The 20,345-nt window shown below is 40.1% G+C and overlaps 1 protein-coding gene across 3 annotated transcripts in view; it reads right to left on the reverse strand.

The window, feature by feature from the left end:
• HPS3 (HPS3 biogenesis of lysosomal organelles complex 2 subunit 1) overlaps positions 1–20,345 on the reverse strand; it is a 72,966-nt gene that overhangs the window by 27,252 nt on the left and 25,369 nt on the right. For 2 of the 3 annotated variants that reach the window (XR_003614986.2, XM_008159004.3), the window contains exons 8-14: positions 8,665–8,773; positions 6,772–6,953; positions 5,744–5,924; positions 4,419–4,652; positions 3,045–3,230; positions 2,527–2,715; positions 994–1,101 (exon numbers count right to left, since the gene is read on the reverse strand). Coding sequence is in view for 2 of the 3 variants with exons in the window: in XM_008159004.3 (XP_008157226.2) it covers positions 994–1,101; positions 2,527–2,715; positions 3,045–3,230; positions 4,419–4,652; positions 5,744–5,924; positions 6,772–6,953; positions 8,665–8,773 (1,189 nt within the window). In the remaining variant the exon portion in view is untranslated. The remainder of the gene's footprint in view (positions 1–993; positions 1,102–2,526; positions 2,716–3,044; positions 3,231–4,418; positions 4,653–5,743; positions 5,925–6,771; positions 6,954–8,664; positions 8,774–20,345) is intronic. The other variant, XM_054714112.1, reaches the window with a different exon arrangement.

The raw sequence follows: 20,345 nt of genomic DNA on the forward strand, positions 1-20,345 counted from the left end.
CAGAGGCTATCCAAGCAATACTACCTGCTGAGCTTCCCTCCCAACCACCATCCCCAATTTTGGTTTCCATAAGCAATAACCACACTTATACCTGTTCCCAGGGAAAATGAGGGGCTGCAAGCTAAAAAATCTAAGGAAGCCAAAAGGCAGCTGGGTGTAAGGAAACTGGACACCACAGGCTCAGTGTCTGGACCAAAAACTGTAGCGGCAAGACAGACAGCCACTGGCTGGCTCCAACCCACAGTTCTTAGGCAATGAGGGCCCAGGGTTACCAGGTGTGCTGAATTTTTCAAGAGAAAAGTGAAACTCAGAATTCTTAATTTTTATATGTTAGTAGATACCCTGGACGACCAAACAAAACAGATTTTTGGGTTCTATTTGATCCTTGGACCATTGAACTACTATTAAACAAAATCATATCCACATTTAGCCCAGCCTGGTCCGCCAAGTGAAATGTAGACTTTATTTCTCATTCTGGTCAAAACACCGTCACAGTCAGAATTCCTGCAGGATTATCTACACTCTCTGATCATACTTCTTCCTTTTTCTTTTCTTTCTTTTTTTTTTTTTTTTTAATCCTTTCAGGAGCCAGATAAATTGGCTACTTTGAACAATTTCCTACAAAACAGACAGTAGTGGCTAGATTGGGCTAGAGGCCTAAAATGTATGAGTGAAGACTGAAAAAACATGAATCATAGCAATAAAACTCTGCTAAACATTTGCCATATATGCATTTCACAAAGTGTTTTCAAGCACATGCTGAAAAAGAGCCAAGACAGTCATGAGACTTGGGCGCTTACTCATTTATGGTAACGAAAGCAGCCTTCCTGTGAGCAGTTTCAGGCAGAGGCAGGAGAGCTCCTGAGCATGCCTGTGGATTTTCCCCTCAAAATTATACATTCTAGATTAACACAACATCTGAAGTCCTACAAATTTATATCCTACATTAAATTGTAATATGTATACTCATTAAAAAGAGGCATTTTCATTTACCTGTAATTTGGAGAGATCTTCTGTATAATTTTTGTCAGCTAAGGAATCAGATGTTATTAAGACATTAACCCATGGATAGATTAAGCCATAATGGCTACAGGTGTTTATCTAAAAAGTAAAAGAAATTAATATAAACATAATACAACAAAACAGATGTTCTTCATCCATGCTAAATAGAACAAGCAATCACTAGTCCTCAGCCGTGTTGCAGAGTTAATTATACACCTTCCTGAGAATGAGAAGGGAAGTAATTTAGAATCTATTCCCCTGGGGAAAGTTTCAGCCTTCCTGCTTCTCACTGAACAAATCTGCACTGAATATTCCTTAATACTTTAAATTTTAAAATATTCCAAGGAGGCCCTTTCTAGCAAAAAAAGCAATAGTGCTTTTAAGCTAATTATACTTTAAAGAAGTTAACAATAATATTGGAAATAATTTTTTATTTCTACTACTTTCCTTGGGAGACAAAATCTCTCCATAAGTTCTCAAGATGATTCCCCTAAAAGCCCTCTTATTCAAAAAGTCAGTGTCTTTTTCAGTTAGCTGTGGCATCCATGAGAGGCAGAGAAGCTAGTAGGGGAAAGGAGCAGGATGGGTAAAAGCAGCGGTGAGGGCTGCCATGAGGGCTACAGAACAGCTCTTATGTGTGTGGCTGAGAGCACATAATGAGATCCTTTTCCACAGTCCCTCACATGTAAGGGAGGTCAGCAGATGTCTTTTCTCGTGTTTTACTTCATGGCCATCCTAGGAAGCACAGACATGTTCTGGGAGAGCCTCTTCCCGCATGCTTTAACTACTGAGGTACCACTGCAAGTCAGAGACAGTACAGGCACTCTTTAGAATACAAAATTATGTAAAATTAGAGGCCCGGTGCACAAAATGTGTGCACTCGGGAGGGGTCCCTCAGCCTGGCCTGCATCCTCTTGCAGTCCAGAAGCAGGCCTAAGCTGGCAGTCGGACATCGTTAGTGCTGCTGAGGAGGCAGGAGATGCTCCTGCCACCACTGCTGTGCTCGCAGCCATCAGCCAGGCTTGTGGTGAGCGCCTGCCCCCTGGTGGTCAGTGCACGTCATAGCAACTGATCCTTCCCAGTTGGTCCACTATTAGAGTCAATTTGCATACTACCCTTTTATTATATAGGATATAGGATGTGGGCAACTTCACCCATGGACAAGTTCGAAGTGTACTTTTAACTCCTGCTTAAAATATATCTGGTGCCCTAGTTGGTTTGGCTCAGTGGATAGAGCATCAGCCTGCGGACTGAAGGGTCCCACGTTCGATTCCGGTCAAGGGCATGTGCCTGAGTTGTGGGCTTGATCCCCATTAGGGGACATGCAGAAGGCAGCCAATCAATGATTCTCTCTCATCATTGATGTTTCTATTTCTCTTTCCCTCTCCCTTCCTCTCTGAAATCAATAAAGATATATATATATATAAAAAGATATCTGGTGATAAAACTTAGTATTAATTTAAAGCCATTCAAAATAAGAAGGCACATTATTGTAATGTGTAATGTATTATTCCATTATCTTACCAGATCCTTTGATGTTCGCAATGGTATGGTGTCAGGGGGCTGCCTCTTCGATAATCTCCAGATGTATTGTGATGTGAGCTTGAAAAAGAGTTCCTGCAGTAGCACATCTGGGAGACATGCTATCAGCTGAGCTTCCCAAAAGTCTACCAAGAGCTGAGGAATCGTATCTCCATCCTTACCACAGAGCACCTTGAACGTGTGAAACAAGCCCCCATATCACAGATAAATATAGTATTGATCGAGTTAAAACTGGTTTAAACAGCATTTCATCATGTGGACCATGCATTTCATAACCTATCGTTAACATTAGTGCCATGGCACAGCACACTTAAGACATTTTAACAGGAAACAAATTAGAGCTTGCATGGATGAAAATTTTCTACATATATTCTTTTATAAATTGATTATGTCTAAGTTTGGTTTTTTTCAATAAACAAATAAAAACTCACTTCTCTTATTCTGCTCCCTGGCCCCCACCAATTTTATCTAGAACAATTTACATTTGGAAATTGACAAACCTTAAAGAAGGAATCTGCTTCTTCAATCCCAATTTTGTTGTTCTTCTGCAACCCCAGGATTGAAGCCACAAGCAACCCAGGCTGGGTCTCTTTCAAGTGAACTGCAAGCTCAGTTGGAAACATCTGTTCCTTCTTCTGTTGAATCAATAGCCGAGGTTCAAGAATAAAGCCACATACTAATTTCATCTAAAGATAAAAAAGAAATTTAGGAACAAAAGAATGTACATTGCATTCATCTTATAAATACATACTAGTGCATTCAAGATTCATGGTTAAGCTATTAATAATTTACTTGAATCTCAATTTTTTCTTTAACTATAAAGACCAGTTCTTACTTTAAGAACATCAGTTAACTGTCTTCATAAAAGTTATTGATATTTAATTAAGCATCAAGATGTCCTATTTTTGAAGAGAGCTTTATATTTAAACTTATTTGATTTAATAATAATATACCTTAAGTTTTTTCAAAATTATGGAAAGAAAATTCATCTTTCTAGAATTCTACTCTTCAAAGTAAAGGATACCTCAATGTTGACTTGCTCTTCTCATAATGATAAAGCACTCCTGCTTTTCTTGTTTTAGAAACCAAAGTCGTACTGTGGGTGTTTGCCTATAGTCAGGCAGTAAAACAACAGTATAGGAGCACAGATCTGAAGACAGCCTGCCTGCTTTAAATCCTGGTTCTACACTCACCAGCAGTGTCATCTTGAACAAGTTATTTAACCTTTCTTTGGCTTAGTTCCCTTATCTATAGAATAAGTATAATAGCATCTACCTTATAGCATTGTTGCAAAAATTAAATGAGAACATATGCAAGGGAATAGGCCTGGAACATCGTTCACTTAATGTTGCCTCATAATTTCTTCCCCCAATAATTAACATTTTGGCTCATGCCCCCAAATGGCCTATCTTTCAAGGGAAAGCTACCTTTTCTTCGCTACATAATTCAAATGCCCAATCCTCCATATAGTCCTTTGTGATTTTCCCAAGTGCAGGCTATTTCTGCAACCACTGGACTCCTAAGACTCACAGCTAATATCCCACCTGCTGTACTTGAATATACTTCACTCTATTTCAGTGGGCATGGCATTCCCTCATGCTGTCGGCTCGGAAAAAGCCTATGTATTTCCCATGCTCTGAATGTATCTAAGTTGAAAGGTCTTTGGATACCCACTGCTGCCTTTTATAATTCTTTTTTATTTGCCAGATCCAAAGCTCAAGCATTCCCTCTGGGTCACTTCCTTTATAATGTTAAGTCTATTTTCCTTTATGACTAAGAAAAAATGAACTAGCCATAAGCCAGAAGAAAGCTAAACACCTCAGGACTACCGGTCTTATTTCAGCCTGCTGTTAATACCAGGCAGGGCACCATACCTCTGAATGGCTTTTCACTTCATTTCTGTACATGTCAAGATCTCCCATTTTCAGAGCCATTGCTGCCTTGGTCAATGTCACTAAGATTGATGAAAACCCGGAAGTATCCAGTTTCCTTAGATAGCTCATGGCAGTTAGAGGGTTAATATTCTTCATAGAAGGACTACAGAGGATATGGGGCAGCTGCTTTGGCTCAGCCACGTGAAACATCTGAACCACTTTTACTGCTAATTCCTTCGGTGAGTATGAATGAGAAATAAAAGGCCAGTCAGTCAACAGAAAGCAACAAAATCAGGAGTAAATAATGATACAAAGCTAAGATATAACATTTCAATTAAAATAAAATTATAGTATTATGTTTTTATTTAAAAAGACAGAGTTGATGATGATAATGTGGGAGAACTCAGATTACTTGAAGTAATTTCTTTGCTGAGTTAAAATGAAAAAGCAGTGAAAGTATGTACCGAATTGTGGACAGCACTTCTAACTTTAACAAGCATTCAGAAGAAAATATTAGATTATATCAAACTCAAAAGTCCACTATAAGAAATTACAAATTAGTAAAAAATATACTTAATGGGGTAATTTATTAAAAAATTTCATTTCTCTCAAAATCTTAAAACGTTTGGTATCACAGTATTTAACTTTGCAAATCTGTATTCATCTTTTTAAAAATACACGAGGGCCTGGCTGGTATGGCTCAATTGGTTGGGCATTGTCCTGTACACTGGGGAGTCGCTGTTTTAATTCTGGGTCAGGGCACAAGCCTGGGTTGGGGGTTCAATCCCCAGTCACGGTGCATACCAGAGGCAACCAATCAATGTTTCTCTCTCACATCAATGTTCCTCTATCTCTAAAATCAATAGAAACATATTTTAAAAAAGAAAAAAATACACGAGGGGCTACAAATAATCCTTAATAATGTGTTAAGGTCACTAGGCCAGGATATTGTAAGTGAAGCTTTGGGCACATGGAGAGTGGGGTGACTAGGGTTGTGAAAGGGCTGCAGATGAGAAGGAAGCAATGCCTACATTTCTGTGTCATTCTTTTAAAGACAAGCAACTGTTACGTTGGACAGGTCACTCAATCACTATGGACCACATTTCTCTGTCTATATATGAGAAGATGATTGTAAATTCCTTTCCAAGCTATAATTCTATAATTACTAATGAAGAAAGGGGCACATTAGTTACCATTTTAGGAAAAGAAACTATTACCAAGCAAAAATATTTGGAACTTGACTTCTTAATGGTATTACATTAAATAAATTGCTAAAATAAAAACTTAAAAATATTAGATATAACTAAATAGAAAACCATATTCACTTCACTTAATTCTTCATCCAGGTTCTCATAAAGTGAATGACTAATGTAAAAGATTAACCCCCTCTCATATTTCTGTGATCCATCCTCAACTGCCCAGTCCACTCGAGCCAAAACTTCAGCCATAGACAAACCAGACATCTTATAGTAGGGCAAGGCGAGGTGGGAATACTGGGTGTCAAGCCTGAAGAAAAGAAAGCAAAGAAAGCTCAGATTTGTCATTTTTAAGCCAAGGTATTCAATACACTTCATAATAAAACAGATTATGCTTTCCAGATGACATAATTCTCAAAATACGTTTCTACTCTCATTAGTAGTTGGAATAAGCTCCTAAGTTTTATTCTGCAAAGCCCTTCTAATTAATGTAGTTATTTTTGCTTGACCATAATAAAAATAGAAAAAAATTCATTAAATGAATTTTATTTTCATAATGTGGCTCTAAAATAATGATGTTTATAGGTAGGAAAAGTCCGTTTTATTAATTTATAATCATGCCCCGGGGTCAAATAAACCTTTGAAACAATCATATACAAAATAATTTATAAACATCATTCTCAGAAATAAAAATCGTTATTCATACTAGTGTCCTTTTCTGGCATCATAAAGGCATTGACTACTAAGATTAAAAAAACCACAGAACATTCAACTGGTATCTCTCCCTTAAAGCTAACAAGAAATAAACTAGTAATACAGCTTTCACTGTCAGGGATTTTACTGGTAATGCCCCACAATACTCCCATCTTGAGGCCTGAAAAGTAACTTCCAATTCATAAATTAAGTGGTGGGAGACTCATGAGTAGTTAGTTAATAACTAACTACTTGAAGGCAGGTAACATTCATCTTTGTATCTCTAAGCTTAGCACAATATCTGGCACATTGTATGTGCTCAACAAATGCTTGTGAAATAAAGGAGCCACCGCCCCTCATGCGTACCCCCAATTATTAGGTAACTACCAGAGATGGAAAAGACAGCAAGTACACACAAAGTTCAAGGCGGCTTCTCTAACAAGTTTCCAAAAAGCATCATCAACCTGCTGTAACAGTCTCCGAGGTGCCCACAGCTTTCTTTAAATGCTTCTAAAAGCTCTGCTTTTTCTCCAGGTTCCAGCTGACTGGCATCCATCAGGGCAGCTCTCACTAACAGATGGGCCTCACTAAGAAGGTGGATGCAGCTCTGGGTTTTTGCAGTTTTATAGGTATTACTGTAATCTACCTAAAAGAAAAAAGCAAACAGCTAATGTTGCAGCAGAAAAACTCCTAAGTTTCCCAGTTCTTAAGAATATGTATATATTTTGTTAATTAAATTAATATTTGGACACATTAAGTCCTAAAAAGTGATTATTTATCATTCTGACAGGGCCTAGCTAAAATACCCCCTCCCAATCTATGAGCCAGTTTTATACACACAATTGTAAATACTCCTTTGTTAAACAGCGCTCATCATTAGAAAAAGTACAAATAATACTGTAATACTAACAATACTGCTAACTTAGCAATAAAGCTAATGAACCTCTGAAATAGTTAACTCTTTTTTAAAGTTCTATGACTTAAATATTTCTCAAATTCAGACTGAGTATCCCTTTTGTTAGTTTCAATTGATGAAATGAAATCATACTACATCTATTTCTATAACTTGCAGAGGGCTGATAAAAAATTATCACGAGCTATCTTAACCAATCTGTATCTGTACAGATTCTAGTAGGCAAATCGTCTCAGAGTTTCAATTAAACAAAACTTAAAAACCAGAGCAAAGCTGATATAATCATCAGCATTAAAATGCCTGTGACAAATCAGGCAAAACCTTGACCTGATGATCAAAATTAACATCACCAATAAGGGGCAGATGGATATCATCAAGGTCATACCCTGAGAAACACATTAAACACGACTGGATCACCTGTGCAATATTCTGGCCAAGAAGGATAAGCTACTCATGAAAAATTATAAAAGGTGGAAAAGGAAAACATTTTTCAAAAATGTTTATACCATAAAAAAAAGGCTGTGAACATATTCCAGAATTTAAAGGGCTAAAGAGACATGACAAATAAAATACATGATGCCAGAGTGGATCCTGGATCAGAGTAGGGGAATGCTATTAGACCATTAGGGTAACTGACAAAATGAAATATGAACCAGAGACTAAAGTATCGTGTAAGTGTTAAATGTACTGAAGCACATGACTGACCTGTTATATAAGCAAATATCCTGATTCTTAGGAAACACACACTGAAGTATTTAGCCTTAGACTATGATCTATGCAATTTATTTTCCAAAGGATCAGAAAACAACATGTGTGTTTGTATGTGTAGGAAGTGAAAGGGGGGGAGGGGGGAAGAGAGAGAGAGAGAGAGGGGCAAGGGATATACACTCAGGGTAAATCTATGTGGGGAATATACAGGTTTTATTTGTACTATTCTTATTCTTGCAACTTTTCTGTAAGTTTGAAATTATATATTTCAAAATAAAGAGTTAAAAAAAATGGCCAAGAATGAGTTGGCAGCTGTCACTTTTAGAAAAGGAGTAAGAATGCCTAAAATAAAAAAAAAAGAATGCCCACTCTGGGGCCCTACTCACAGGACAATACTACAGGTGCTACAGTGCCCAGGGAAAACCTGCTGATATTTCAAAGAAGAATGAGACAGGAATAAATGATCTAAGATTTCTTTCATGGTTCTCTTTGCTAGGATTCAAAATAAAGGTCAAAGGCTATTTAGATTGGTTAATCAATGCTCATAGGATGATGGTATGAATATGGCAGTCTTATTTTCATGAAGGAAATTTCTACTAGCTCCTCAAATGCCAGGAGTTGGAAAAATAAGAAGATGGGTGTGGCATTCTGAATGTAAGATAGTTAGAATCCATTTTTGGTCATCAATTCCACTCTATATTTCTACAAATAAGAATGAGAAGTCTGAAAGGAGTACCATTTCTTTGTACAGTTGCACTGGTGAGATTGTATTCACAATATACAAATTCCACCCAGCTTCAGCTATAGGAGGTGTTTTGAGCTTTACACTGGTACCTTTTCTAGAACTGAAAGCAAAACAAAGGACAAGAACTGTAAGATAAGACATATTTAATAAATGGCAATTTTAAATGCTGAATATTTGATACCTCAAATAATCTACACTAATAAAAGAGAAATATGCAAAGTGACCGTACCTTTGCGATGCCCACCAGCCAATCAGGAGTGAGTATGCAAATTAACCCAACAAAGATGGTGGGTTAATTTGCATACACAGGTGCCAAGTGGCTAGGGGTGGGACGCAGGTGTTCCACACCACCCCAGCCGCTCTGGGCCTCTGGGCAGCGTGGGAAGGCGGAAAGACGGCTCCAGGCCGGAGCAAAGGCGGTGCCGGCAGCCAGGGGAAAGAAAGCCCATTCTTGCACGAATCTTTGTGCATCGGGCCTCTAGTATAACTATAAAATAATTTTCATTTAGTATTTTCTTCAGTGTTAACTATACAATCAATTTTTATAAAGTACTAGAGGCCTAGTGCATGAATTCATGCACCAGTGGGGCCCCTCGGCCTGGCCTGTGTCCTCTCGCAATCTGGGACCCCTCGGGGGATGTTGAAGAGCCAGTTTCAACCCAATCCCACAGGCCAGGCCAAGGGACCCCACTGGTAGACAAATCTGTGCACTGGTCTGATTTCGGCCTGATCCCCGCAGGCCAGGCCGAGGGACCCCACCAGTGCATGAATCCATGCACCAGGCCTCTAATATGCATATAAGATCTTTGGTTAATCTCTTCTCGCCCTCCCCCCTTTCCTCTGAGATTCATCAGTCTGTTCCATGTTTCCATGCCTGTGGTTTCTGCTCCTGCATTTCGTGTCTGCCCCCTGGTGGTCAGTGCACATCATAGAGAGCAGTTGAGCAGCCTTAGCATATCATTAGCATATTACGCTTTGATTGGTTGAACGGCCAACTGGCCACTTAGCATATTAGGCTTTTACTATATAGGATTGTTTGTTCACAATGCTACACAGGCCTATAACATTTAATATTCTACAACTCATGAACTGATGAACCAATCACTTTCACTTCATTCCACAAGTATTCTTAAATAAGCAATAAGCTCAAAGCACAGGAAAGAGTCCTCAAAAGGAAGGGTGATGTGGCTGTGAAAGTCCCTGTGCCCAGGATCTCTCCTGCAAGTGGCCTTCATAAGTCCAGCATTCCCTGTATCACAAATCCACGAAACTTCAACAGAGGAACAAACAGCTGCCAGGAAAGTGCAGAAGACACATATAACTGCAAGTTTGCTTAAAGCACTATCCTGTCTCTTGCTTTCACTATGTGATGCATTTTCTGTGGTTTACAAACCTTTTAAAATATAGACCTTTGATTAAATGAATTTTTAAATAAATTAGAGTTTTAAAAAATAATTTAAAATATATAATACCTTTGAGATCCAAGGTGGTGGCCGACAGGACGGCAGTAAGCAAGATAGTGTGAGTGAGAGAGCGAAAGGAGAGTGCGTGGGCATGTGGGGAGTGCGTGTATTTGTGAGTGAGGGACAGTTATATCCAACAGGACTATCGGGGACTGGCGGACCAAGCTTCCCTGGCTGGACAGCCTCTACTACCGCTGAAATCTCTCCTGGGGAGGCCGGCTCTGCTACAGAGACCACGCCAAATTGAGGGGGAGAGTGGCTGTGATAGGAAGCCCAGCCTTACCTTCACCCAGGGACACATCAGCACCACCCGGACCCCTACAGCCACAATGCCCAGGGACCAGCTGCCTCAGCTGCGAACCCATTGAACACTGAGACTCCAGCCTCCCTGGCTGCGGGCACCTAAAAAGTTTGTCCAGGGGGAGACAAGGTGGCGGCTGAATAGGTGCACATGTCCTGTGCCTTCTCACAGAGCAGACAGAGGAAACAGTTGAATCAAATAACATCCACCCAGAATTGGCGAATTAAACACAGCTGGTGAGATAATCTGTTGTCAGAAAGGTCAGAGATTGCCTGTAGAGAGGTGGGATCGGGGATTTGGGCTGGAGGAAGAAACGCATGCCGCCAGGACTAGAGTCTAAGAGGGAGACTGCGCTGCACCAAATCTGCGGCCCTTGGGGTCAGTGTACCCCTCAAATGTGGAAGGGGGTCCACAGGGCTGCTGGCAGAGAGAGACTTCTAGATCTAAGCCCACAGCCATGAGAGACTGTGCCCAGAAAGGCAGCCTAAAGTTCTCCAAACTGGCCACGCAGTGCCAGTGGGAGAAAGAAGCGGGGATGCGGGGATGCTTTGTCTTTTTTACTTCTTTGCTTTTCCTTGCTAAGCCCAGTACATAGGATCTTCCAATTAAAAACACTCACTGAGACTGCAGGGGAAGGTGGTTTTTTTGTGGAAAATGGGGAGAATAGGGAGAGATGAGCAGGAAACTAGCTCTGGGACAGTCCGTCCCTCCAAGCTAGTCTTGAGTGCAGCTGGGAAAGTAAGAGTTTAAACATTGGGTTGAGGGGCCATTTGGTCCTGGAAACTAATACAGAAACACCGCCACCTAGGGGCTGTGTCAGAAATAGATGCTTGTGTAAATACAACTGAAAGCAGGCAGAAAAACAAAGTGGGCAGATTGATCCCACCTGCTTGAAACCAAGGTTGTGGCGTCTGACACAGAGGAACAGTGGATCGCTGGGAACTTTAACACTGTGCTGACTACCTGAAAAGAAAGTGACACGTGGCAGGCAGAACAGTAGAGAGGGGTCTAAACCAGCCCCCATGGTCACTGAAGGTACGCTGAAGCAAACAACACTTCACTAGTTCACTATTTTTTATCTTTTACTTAAGAAACTAAAAAAATTTTTACTTTATTTATTTTTTTATTATTACATTTTTATTATTTTTTTACGATTTAAAAAATTTTTAGATTAGTGTCCTACATTCTATTTTTATTTTTTAATCATTATTTTACTCTATCTCAGTTTTTCCTTTATGCCAACACTTTCTTCCTCACTTTTCCCTTTTTCATCCTGTTTCTATTCTCTTGTTCCTCCTTTAGTTTTTCTCCATCCTTTCTTTTTACTCACTGTTAAAAATTTATCTTCTTTATCTGCTTTACTGATGCATTACTATTAAAGTAGTCTGTGTTAGCCTACTCATATATCTAATTTCCTCTCCCCTACAGCAAGTCCATGCACACTTCTCTTTTTCTTCACCAGCCAAATTTTTTTCTCTTTCTTTTTTTCTTTCTTTCTTTCTTCTTGTTGTTTGATTGTTTATTAGTGTTTTTTTTATTATTTTATGCTTTTGTTTTTCCACTCCCAACTTGTTCTCTTCTTCTACTAATAGCTTAATTAGTTTTAATCACCAACTCAGGCCTATTTGCTCCCTATTCTCTTTTTCCAAAAATAGATGAATACAAAGATAGATTAAACAAAAGGAAAAAGTTTTTCTTGAAAAATTTATACATATATATATTAATATATATTTCAACTTTTTTCAATTATTATTTTCTACCTTTTTTTTTAGTATTTTGTTTCTCACTTTTCTTCTTATACAATCACTCTCTTTCTACCTCTTCTATACTGAATCATGGCCATTTTCCCATTCATTCAGTTCCTAGACCTTACCTTCTGGAAATAAGCTCTACCTCTTCAGATTCAACTTCCCTCCTGCTTTTCTGGGTGTTTAAAGTTTGCATTTTTTGGATTACTGCTGGTTTTTTGGAGATTTCTCCCCATATACATATATTTTATACCCCTTCTTTTTTCTACTTTTTCTCTTCTCTCTTACTTTTTTCCTTTTCTCAGTATCATTTTTGTGCTCTTTTCTCTCTCCTAATTCTCTTCTCTCTGGTGGTCAACTTTATTTGGAGTTACTGGTATTGTGAATACATTCGTGTCTTGTTAGCTCTGTTTCATGTTTGGTCAAGTTGTATTTTGTGCTTTTAACCCAAAGTGGTAATGAGTGAGCCACATAACTAGGCACCCTGAGAGGAACAAAAATGGGGAGACAAAAAAACAGCCCCTATATGAAAGAAAAAAAGGAATCACTGGAAAAGGAAGTAAACAAAATGGAAGCAAGGAATTTATCAGAGAAAGAGTTCAGAGCAATAGTCATAAGGATGTTGAAAAGGAGGGAAGGAAAATTCAACAACATGTAAGAACCAAGAGGAAGTGAAGAAGAACCAACAAGAAATGAAGAATGACATAGCTGAAATACAGAACACAATAAAAAGCATCAACATTAGACTAGAAGAAGCTGAGAACCGCATCAGTGAGCAGGAAGACAAGGTAGGAAAAAAATACCCAAGCAGAGCAACAACTGGGAAAAAAAAAAAAAAACTTAAAAATCAGGAGGAGAACGTAAGGTAGCTTTGAGACAACATGAAATGAAAAACCACATGCATAATAGGGGTGCCAAAAGGAGAGAAAACTGAGCAAGGAATAGAAAACCTGTTTGAGTGAAAACCAAGATGGCGGCAGAGATAAACACCTAAACTGCTGCCTCGCACAATTTCAAAACTACACCTAAAAGACAAAACGGACATCATTCAGAACCACAGGAAGGCGGGCTGAGTGGAAATTCTACAACTAGAAGGAAAGAGAAAAGCACACTGAGACTCAGAGGAGCTGCGGAAGGCAGAGGTACGGAGGTGCACACGCGGAGAGGGCTGGGAACTGAGCACGTGGCTGGCTTTCTCAAGCGGGAGGGAGACATAAGCTCCTGACAGCGCTGAACTCCAGTTCCAGGCGAGATTCTGGGGACCCAGATCATACAGGGAGAAACGGGACTGTCAGAGAGACAAAAGCACACCGAGACTCAGAGGAACTGCGGAAGGCAGAGGTACGGAAGGAACGTGCATGCGCGGGGAGAGCTGGCAACTGAGTATGCAGCTGGCTTTCTCAATCGAAAGGGAGACAAAAGCTCCGGACAGCTCTGAACTCCAGTTCTAGGTGAGACTCTGGGGACCCAGACTCATTCGGGGAGAAACTGGACTGTCTGGCAGAGGGTGAAACTCGAGGGCAGCTTTCTCTCAGAGGTGCTTGCAGCGATTACTGCGGGACACTTGAGACCCAGGGGCCTCTTAGGGCAGGGCTGATGGGAAGCCATTGCTGTCTGCTCCACTCTTAGACTCCGCCCCATCCAAGCTGAGAACAGAGGCTTTTGCAAGTCTTATCTCATAAGGGTGTCTCCAGCAAAGTTCTCCCAGTGTAGACACAGCCTGGAGGTCAATCCCTACCAGTGATACCAAAAACAATCAAGACTTAAATACAACAAGACTGTGCACACAGCCCACAAAGGGGTGCACCAAGAGTGTCCACCTCACGTAATTGGGGAGGCTGAGCTACTGGGCCCTATAGCACACCTAGCACACAAAGCCACTCTGTCAACTCAGGGAAGCAGCCAAAATGTGGAGACAAAGAAACAGGTCACAAATGAAAGAAATGGAGGAAGCAAATGACTGGATATAGAGTTCAAAACCACGGTTATAAGGTTTTTCAAGAATTTTCTAGAAAAGGCCGATAAATTTAGCAAGACCCTCGAAGATATGAAAGAAGACCAACTAGGAATTAAGCATACACTGACTGAAATAAAAAATAATATACAGAGATCCAATAGCAGACAAGAGGATCGCAAGAATCAAGTCAAAGATTTGAAATACAAAGAAGCAAAAAACATGCAACCAGAAAAGAAAAAAGAATCCAAAAATTTGAAGACATCAAAAGACATCAAATACATACCTACCAACGAGTGAATCTAAAAAGCAAGTGAATAAAAAGTCTGAAGAACAGAATGGACTGGTGAATATAATGGAATCAGGGACATAGAAAGGGAGTGGACTGACAATTCTCAGGGGGAAGGGGGTCTGAAGGGTGTGAGAAGAGATTGGACATAGGTCTTACACCTATGGATAAAGACAGTGGCGGGGGGTGAGGGCATGGGTGGGGTGGGAATCAGGTGGAGGGGAAGTATAGGGGGGGAAGAGGAACACCTGTAATAATCTGAAGAATAAAGATTTATTTTTTAAAAAAATAAAAACACTCAAGCAGAAAATCAAAAAGAAAAAAGAATCCAAAAATATGAAGATAGTGTAAGGAGCCTTTGGGACAACCTCAAGGGTGCCAGAAGAAGAGAGAAAGCAAGATACTGAAAACCTATTTGAAGAAATAATGACAGAAAACGTCCCCCACGTGGTGAAAGAAATAGACTTACAAGTCCAGGAAGCACAGAGATCCCCAATCAAAAGGAACCCAAAGAGGACCACACCAGGACACATCATAATTAAAATGCCAAGAGCAAAAGACAAAGAGAGAATCTTAAAAGCAGCAAGAGAAAAACAGTTAATTACCTACAAGGGAGCACCCATACAATTGTCAGCTGATTTCTCAACAGAAACTATGCAGGCCAGAAGGGAGCAGCAAGAAATATTCAAAGTGATGAATAGCAAGAACATACAACCAAAATTTCTCTACCCAGCAAAGCTATCATTCAGAATTGAAGGTCAGATAAAGAGCTTCACAGATAAGAAAAAGCTGAAGGAGTTCATCACCACCAAACCAGTATTATATGAAATGCTGAAAGGTATTCTTTAAGAGGAAGAAGAAGAAAAAGGTAAAGATAAAAATTATGAACAACAAATACATATCTATCAACCAGTGAATCTAAAAATAAAGTGAATAAAAAAATCTGATGAACAGAATAAACTGGTGAATATAATAGAATCAGGGGCATAGAAAGGGAGTGGACTGACAATTCTTGGGGGGAAAGGGGTGTGGGGTGTGCAGGAAGAGACTGGACAAAAATCGTACACCTATGGATGAGGACAGTGTGGGGGGTAGAGGGTGGGGTGGGAACCGGGTGGAAGGGAGCTATGGGGGGAAAAAGAGGAACAATTGTAATAATCTGAACAATAAAGATTTATTAAATTAAAAAATAAATAAATAAATAATACTTTGAACATCTCTATTCCAACAAACTGGACAACGTAGATGAAACGGACATATTCTTAGAAAAATACAAGTTCCCAAAACTCAATCAAGAAGAATCAAAAAACCTGAATAAGCCAATAACTACCGAAGAAATTGAAGCAGTAATAAAAAACATTTTCTAGCAAACAAAAGCCCTGGTCTGGATGGCTTTGCAGGGGAGTTCTACCAAGCATTCAAAGAAGAACTAAAACCTATCCTCCTCAGACTATTCCAAAAAATTCAAGAGGAATGCACACTTCCAAGCTCTTTCTATGAAGCCAGGATTACCCTAATTCCAAAACCAGATAAAGACACCACAAAGAAAGAGAACTACAAGCCAATATCCTTGAACATATATGCTAAATTCTTCAACAACATTCTAGCAAATCGGATCCAGCATTACAGGAGAAAGATCATACACCATGATCCAGTGGGATTTATTCCGGGGATGCAGGATGGTACGTTATCTACAAATCAATAAATGTGATACATCACATAAACAAATTGAGAGACAAAAATCACATAATTATATCAATCAATGCAGAAAAAGCATTTGACAAAATCCAACACCTTTTCTTGATAAAAACTCTCAGCAAAGTGGGAATAGAGGGATCATATCTCAACATAATAAAAGCCTTATATGACAAACCTACAGCCAACATCATACTCAATGGCCAAAAACTAAGTCTATTTCTCTAAGAACAGGAACAAGACACAGATGCCCACTTTCACCACTCCTGTTTAATATAGTACTGGAAGTGCTAACAATAGCGACCAGACAAGAAGAAAAATAAAAGGCATCCAAATTGGAAAAGAGGAAGTAAATATATCCTTATTTGCAGATGACATGATACTGTACACAGAATATGCCAAAGACTCCATCAAAAACTACTAGACTTAATAAATGAATTCGGCAATGTAGCAGGACACAAAATTAACACTCAGAAATCTATGGCCTTTTTATACACCAACAAGAGGCCTGGTGCACGAAATTCGTGCACGGAGAGGGGGGGGGGGTCCCTCAGCCCAGCCTGTACGCTCTCCAATCTGGGACCTCTCAAGGGATGTCCGACTGCCCATTTAGGCCCGATCCCACTGGGATCGGGCCTAAATGGGCAGTTGGTTATCCCTCTCACAATCCAGGACTGCTGGCTCCCAACTGCTTGCCTGCCTGCCTTCCTGAATGCCCCTAACCGCTTCTGCCTGCCAGCCTGATCACCCCCTAACCACTCCGCTGCCAGCCTGATTGATGCCTAATTGCTCCCCTGCCAGCCTGTTTGCCCCCAACTTCCCTCCTCTGCCAGCCCGGTCACCCCTAACTGCCCTCCCTTGCAGGGCTGATCGCCTCCAACTTCCCTCCCTTGCAGGCCGGGTGCCTCCCAACTACCCTCTCCTGCTGGCCATCTTGTGTCCACATGGGGGCAGGATCTTTGACCACATGGGGGCAGACATATTGTGTGTTGGAGTGGTGGTCAATCTGCATATTACTCTTTTATTAGATAGGATAGAGGCCTGGTGCAGGAGTGGGGGCCAGCTGGTTTGCCCTGAAGGGTGTCCCAGATAAGGGTGGGGGTTCCCTTGGGGCATGGGGCAGCCTGAGCAAGGAGCCTGTGGTGGTTTGCAGGCCAGCCACGCCCCCTGGCAACCCAAGTGGAGGCCAGGTATCTGGAATTTATTTACCTTCTACAATTGAAACTTTGTAGCCTGGAGCGGAGCCAAGCCTCCTGCATGCTCCACCAGCAGCCATTTCTGTTTGAGTTAATTCACCTTCTATAATTGAAACTTTGTAGCCTTAAGCACAGGCCTGAGCCCGGCCAGGGTTTGCGGAAAGCTTTGCTTTCTCCGTTACCGCGGGCAACCCTGGCCTGGTCTCTCCAGCTCCATGGTTGCCGCCATTCTGTTTGAATTTGTTTACCTTCTATAATTGAAACTTTGTAGCTTGAGTGGAGGCTTAGGCCTGTCAAGGGCAGGCAGAAAGCTTGTTTCCCTCTGTTGCCTGGGAAACCTTGCTCTCGGTGGCTGTAGCTATCTTGGTTCGGTTTATTTGCATACTCGCCCTGATTGGTTGGTGGGTGTGGCTTGGGTGTAGCGGAGGTATGGTCAATTTGCATATTTGTCTATTATTAGGTAGGATAATGAACTCACAGAAAGAGAAAGTAAAAAAACAATCCCATTCACCATTGAACAAAAAAAAAAAAATTAAGATACCTAGGAATAAACTTAACTAAGGAGGTAAAAGACCTGTACTCAGAAAACTACAGGACATTGAAAACAGGGGTAGAGGAAGACATGAACAGATGGGAGAACATACCATGCTCATGGGTTGGTAGAATTAGCTTAATTAAAATGTCCATATTACCCAAAGCAATCTACATATTCAATGCAATCCCCATTAAAATACCAAGGGTATACTTCAAAGACGTAGAACAAACTCTCCAAAAATTCATCTGGAATTAAAAAAAAAGACCCCGAATAGCTACAGCAATCCTGAGGAAGAAGAACAAAGTTGGAGGGATCACAATACCAGCTATCAAGCTACATTACCAAGCCTCTGTTCTTAAAAGTGCCTTGTACTGGCAAAAGAACAGACATATAGACCAATGGAACAGAACAGAGAACCCAGAAATCGACCCAAGCCAATATGCTCAATTATTATTTGACAAAGGAGGCAAGAGCATACAATGGTGTCACAACAGTCTCTTCAATAAATGGTGTTGGGAAATTTGGTCAGATACATGTAAAAAAAATGAAACTAGATCACCAACTTACACCATACACAAAAACAAACTCAAAATGGGTAAAGGACTTAAATGTAAGATGGGAAACCATAAAAATCTTGGAAGACTCCATAGGCAGACAAATATCAGACATATTTCATAGTAATACCTTTACTGATACAGCTCCTAGGGCAATGGAGACTAAGGAGAAAATAAACAAATGGGACTACATCAAACTAAAAAGCTGCTTCACAGCAAAAGAAACCATCAACAAAACAACAAGAAAGCCCACTGCATGGGAGAACATGTTTGCCAATGTTATCACTGATAAGGGTTTAATCTCCAACATTTACAGGGAATGCATACAACTTAACAAAAGATAAACAATCCAATCAAAAAATGGGCAAAGGACCTAAATAGACACTTCTCAAAAGAGGACATACAGAAGGACAAGACATATGAAAACATGCTCAAAGTCACTAATCTTCAGAGAGATGCAAATCAAAACAGCAAGATACCATCTCACACCTGTCAGAATGGCTATCATTAACAAATCAACAAATGACAAATCCTGGCAAAGATGTGGAGAAAAATAATCCTTGTGCACTGCTGGTAGGAATGCAGACTAGTGCAGCCACTGTGAAAAACAGTATGGAGATTCCTCAAAAAATTAAAAATGGAAGTCCTATTTGACCTTATTCCCACTTCTAAGAACATATCCCAAGAAACCAGAAATACCAATCAGAAAGGATATATGCACCCCTATGTTCATTGCAGCACAATTTATAATAGTTAAGATGTGGAAACAGCCTGAGTTCACATTAGCAGATGAGTGGATTAGAAAACTGTGGTACATCTACACAATGGAATACTATGCTGCAGTAAAAAAGAAGGAACTTTTACCATTAGCAACAGCATGAATGGAACTGGAGAGCATTATGCTAAGTGAAATAAGCCAGTTGTAGAAAGATAAATATCACATGATCTCACTCATATGTGGGATATAATGATCAACAGAAACTGATGAACAAAAACAGATCCAGAGACAAATGGCAGGGGGGAAGGGGTGGTTAGAGATCAACCAAAGGACTTGTATGCATACATATTAGCATAACCAATGGACACAGACACTGGGGCGGTGGGGGCTTGCCCTCAGGGGTGGGAGTGATGGCAGGGGGCGTCAATCGGGGAGAAAGGAGACATATATTAAACTTTAAACAATAAAAAAAGAAAAATTAATAAAATATATAATACTTTACAAATGTCAAATGTGCAAGGTTACAAGTTGTTTTTCTCTCGCTAGAAGCTTTTATGCTCAGTCAGACCACTCTGCACTCTCTAAATGATCACTTAACCAAATCAACCTGTTTATTCCTTTTGGTGGAACAAGTACAGGCACAAGCAATTAAAAAAAAAAATCAAAAATTTATATTAAAAATAAAAACTAATGTTAGATTTGAAACACATTATGTTTCTTATCTCTCCAAAAATTTCTTACCTAAGTTTTCTGTATAGAAATGTTCAAATCAGACTGCATTCCCTACCACTAAGTTCACAGTATAGAAAACATCAAATAGAAGTGTAACTATTCTGCTCTAAACAGTATGAAAACAGAACACAGAAGCATCAACCAGAGATTGGTGCTATCAAATTGCAATTCTATTTTAAGGTAAATCAGCATATATCTATATACTATGAATGTGATTTAAGGTAAGAAATACATGGCTAATTTTTTTTAATTGAAATACCAGAAAATAATCCTATATAATAAAAGGCTAATATGCAAATCGAACAAACGGTAGAATAACTGGTTGCTGTGACGTGCACTGACCACCAGGGATCGGGCCTAAGCTGGCAGATGGACATCTCCCGAGGGGTCCCAGACTGTGAGAGAGCACAGGCTGGGCTGAGGGACCCCCCTGCCCAAGTACACAAATTTTCATGCACTGAGCCTCTAGTCTTTGGATTAAAATGCA

The sequence above is a fragment of the Eptesicus fuscus genome, chromosome 3 (genome assembly GCF_027574615.1).
Source record: "Eptesicus fuscus isolate TK198812 chromosome 3, DD_ASM_mEF_20220401, whole genome shotgun sequence".
NCBI lineage: Eukaryota > Metazoa > Chordata > Mammalia > Chiroptera > Vespertilionidae > Eptesicus > Eptesicus fuscus.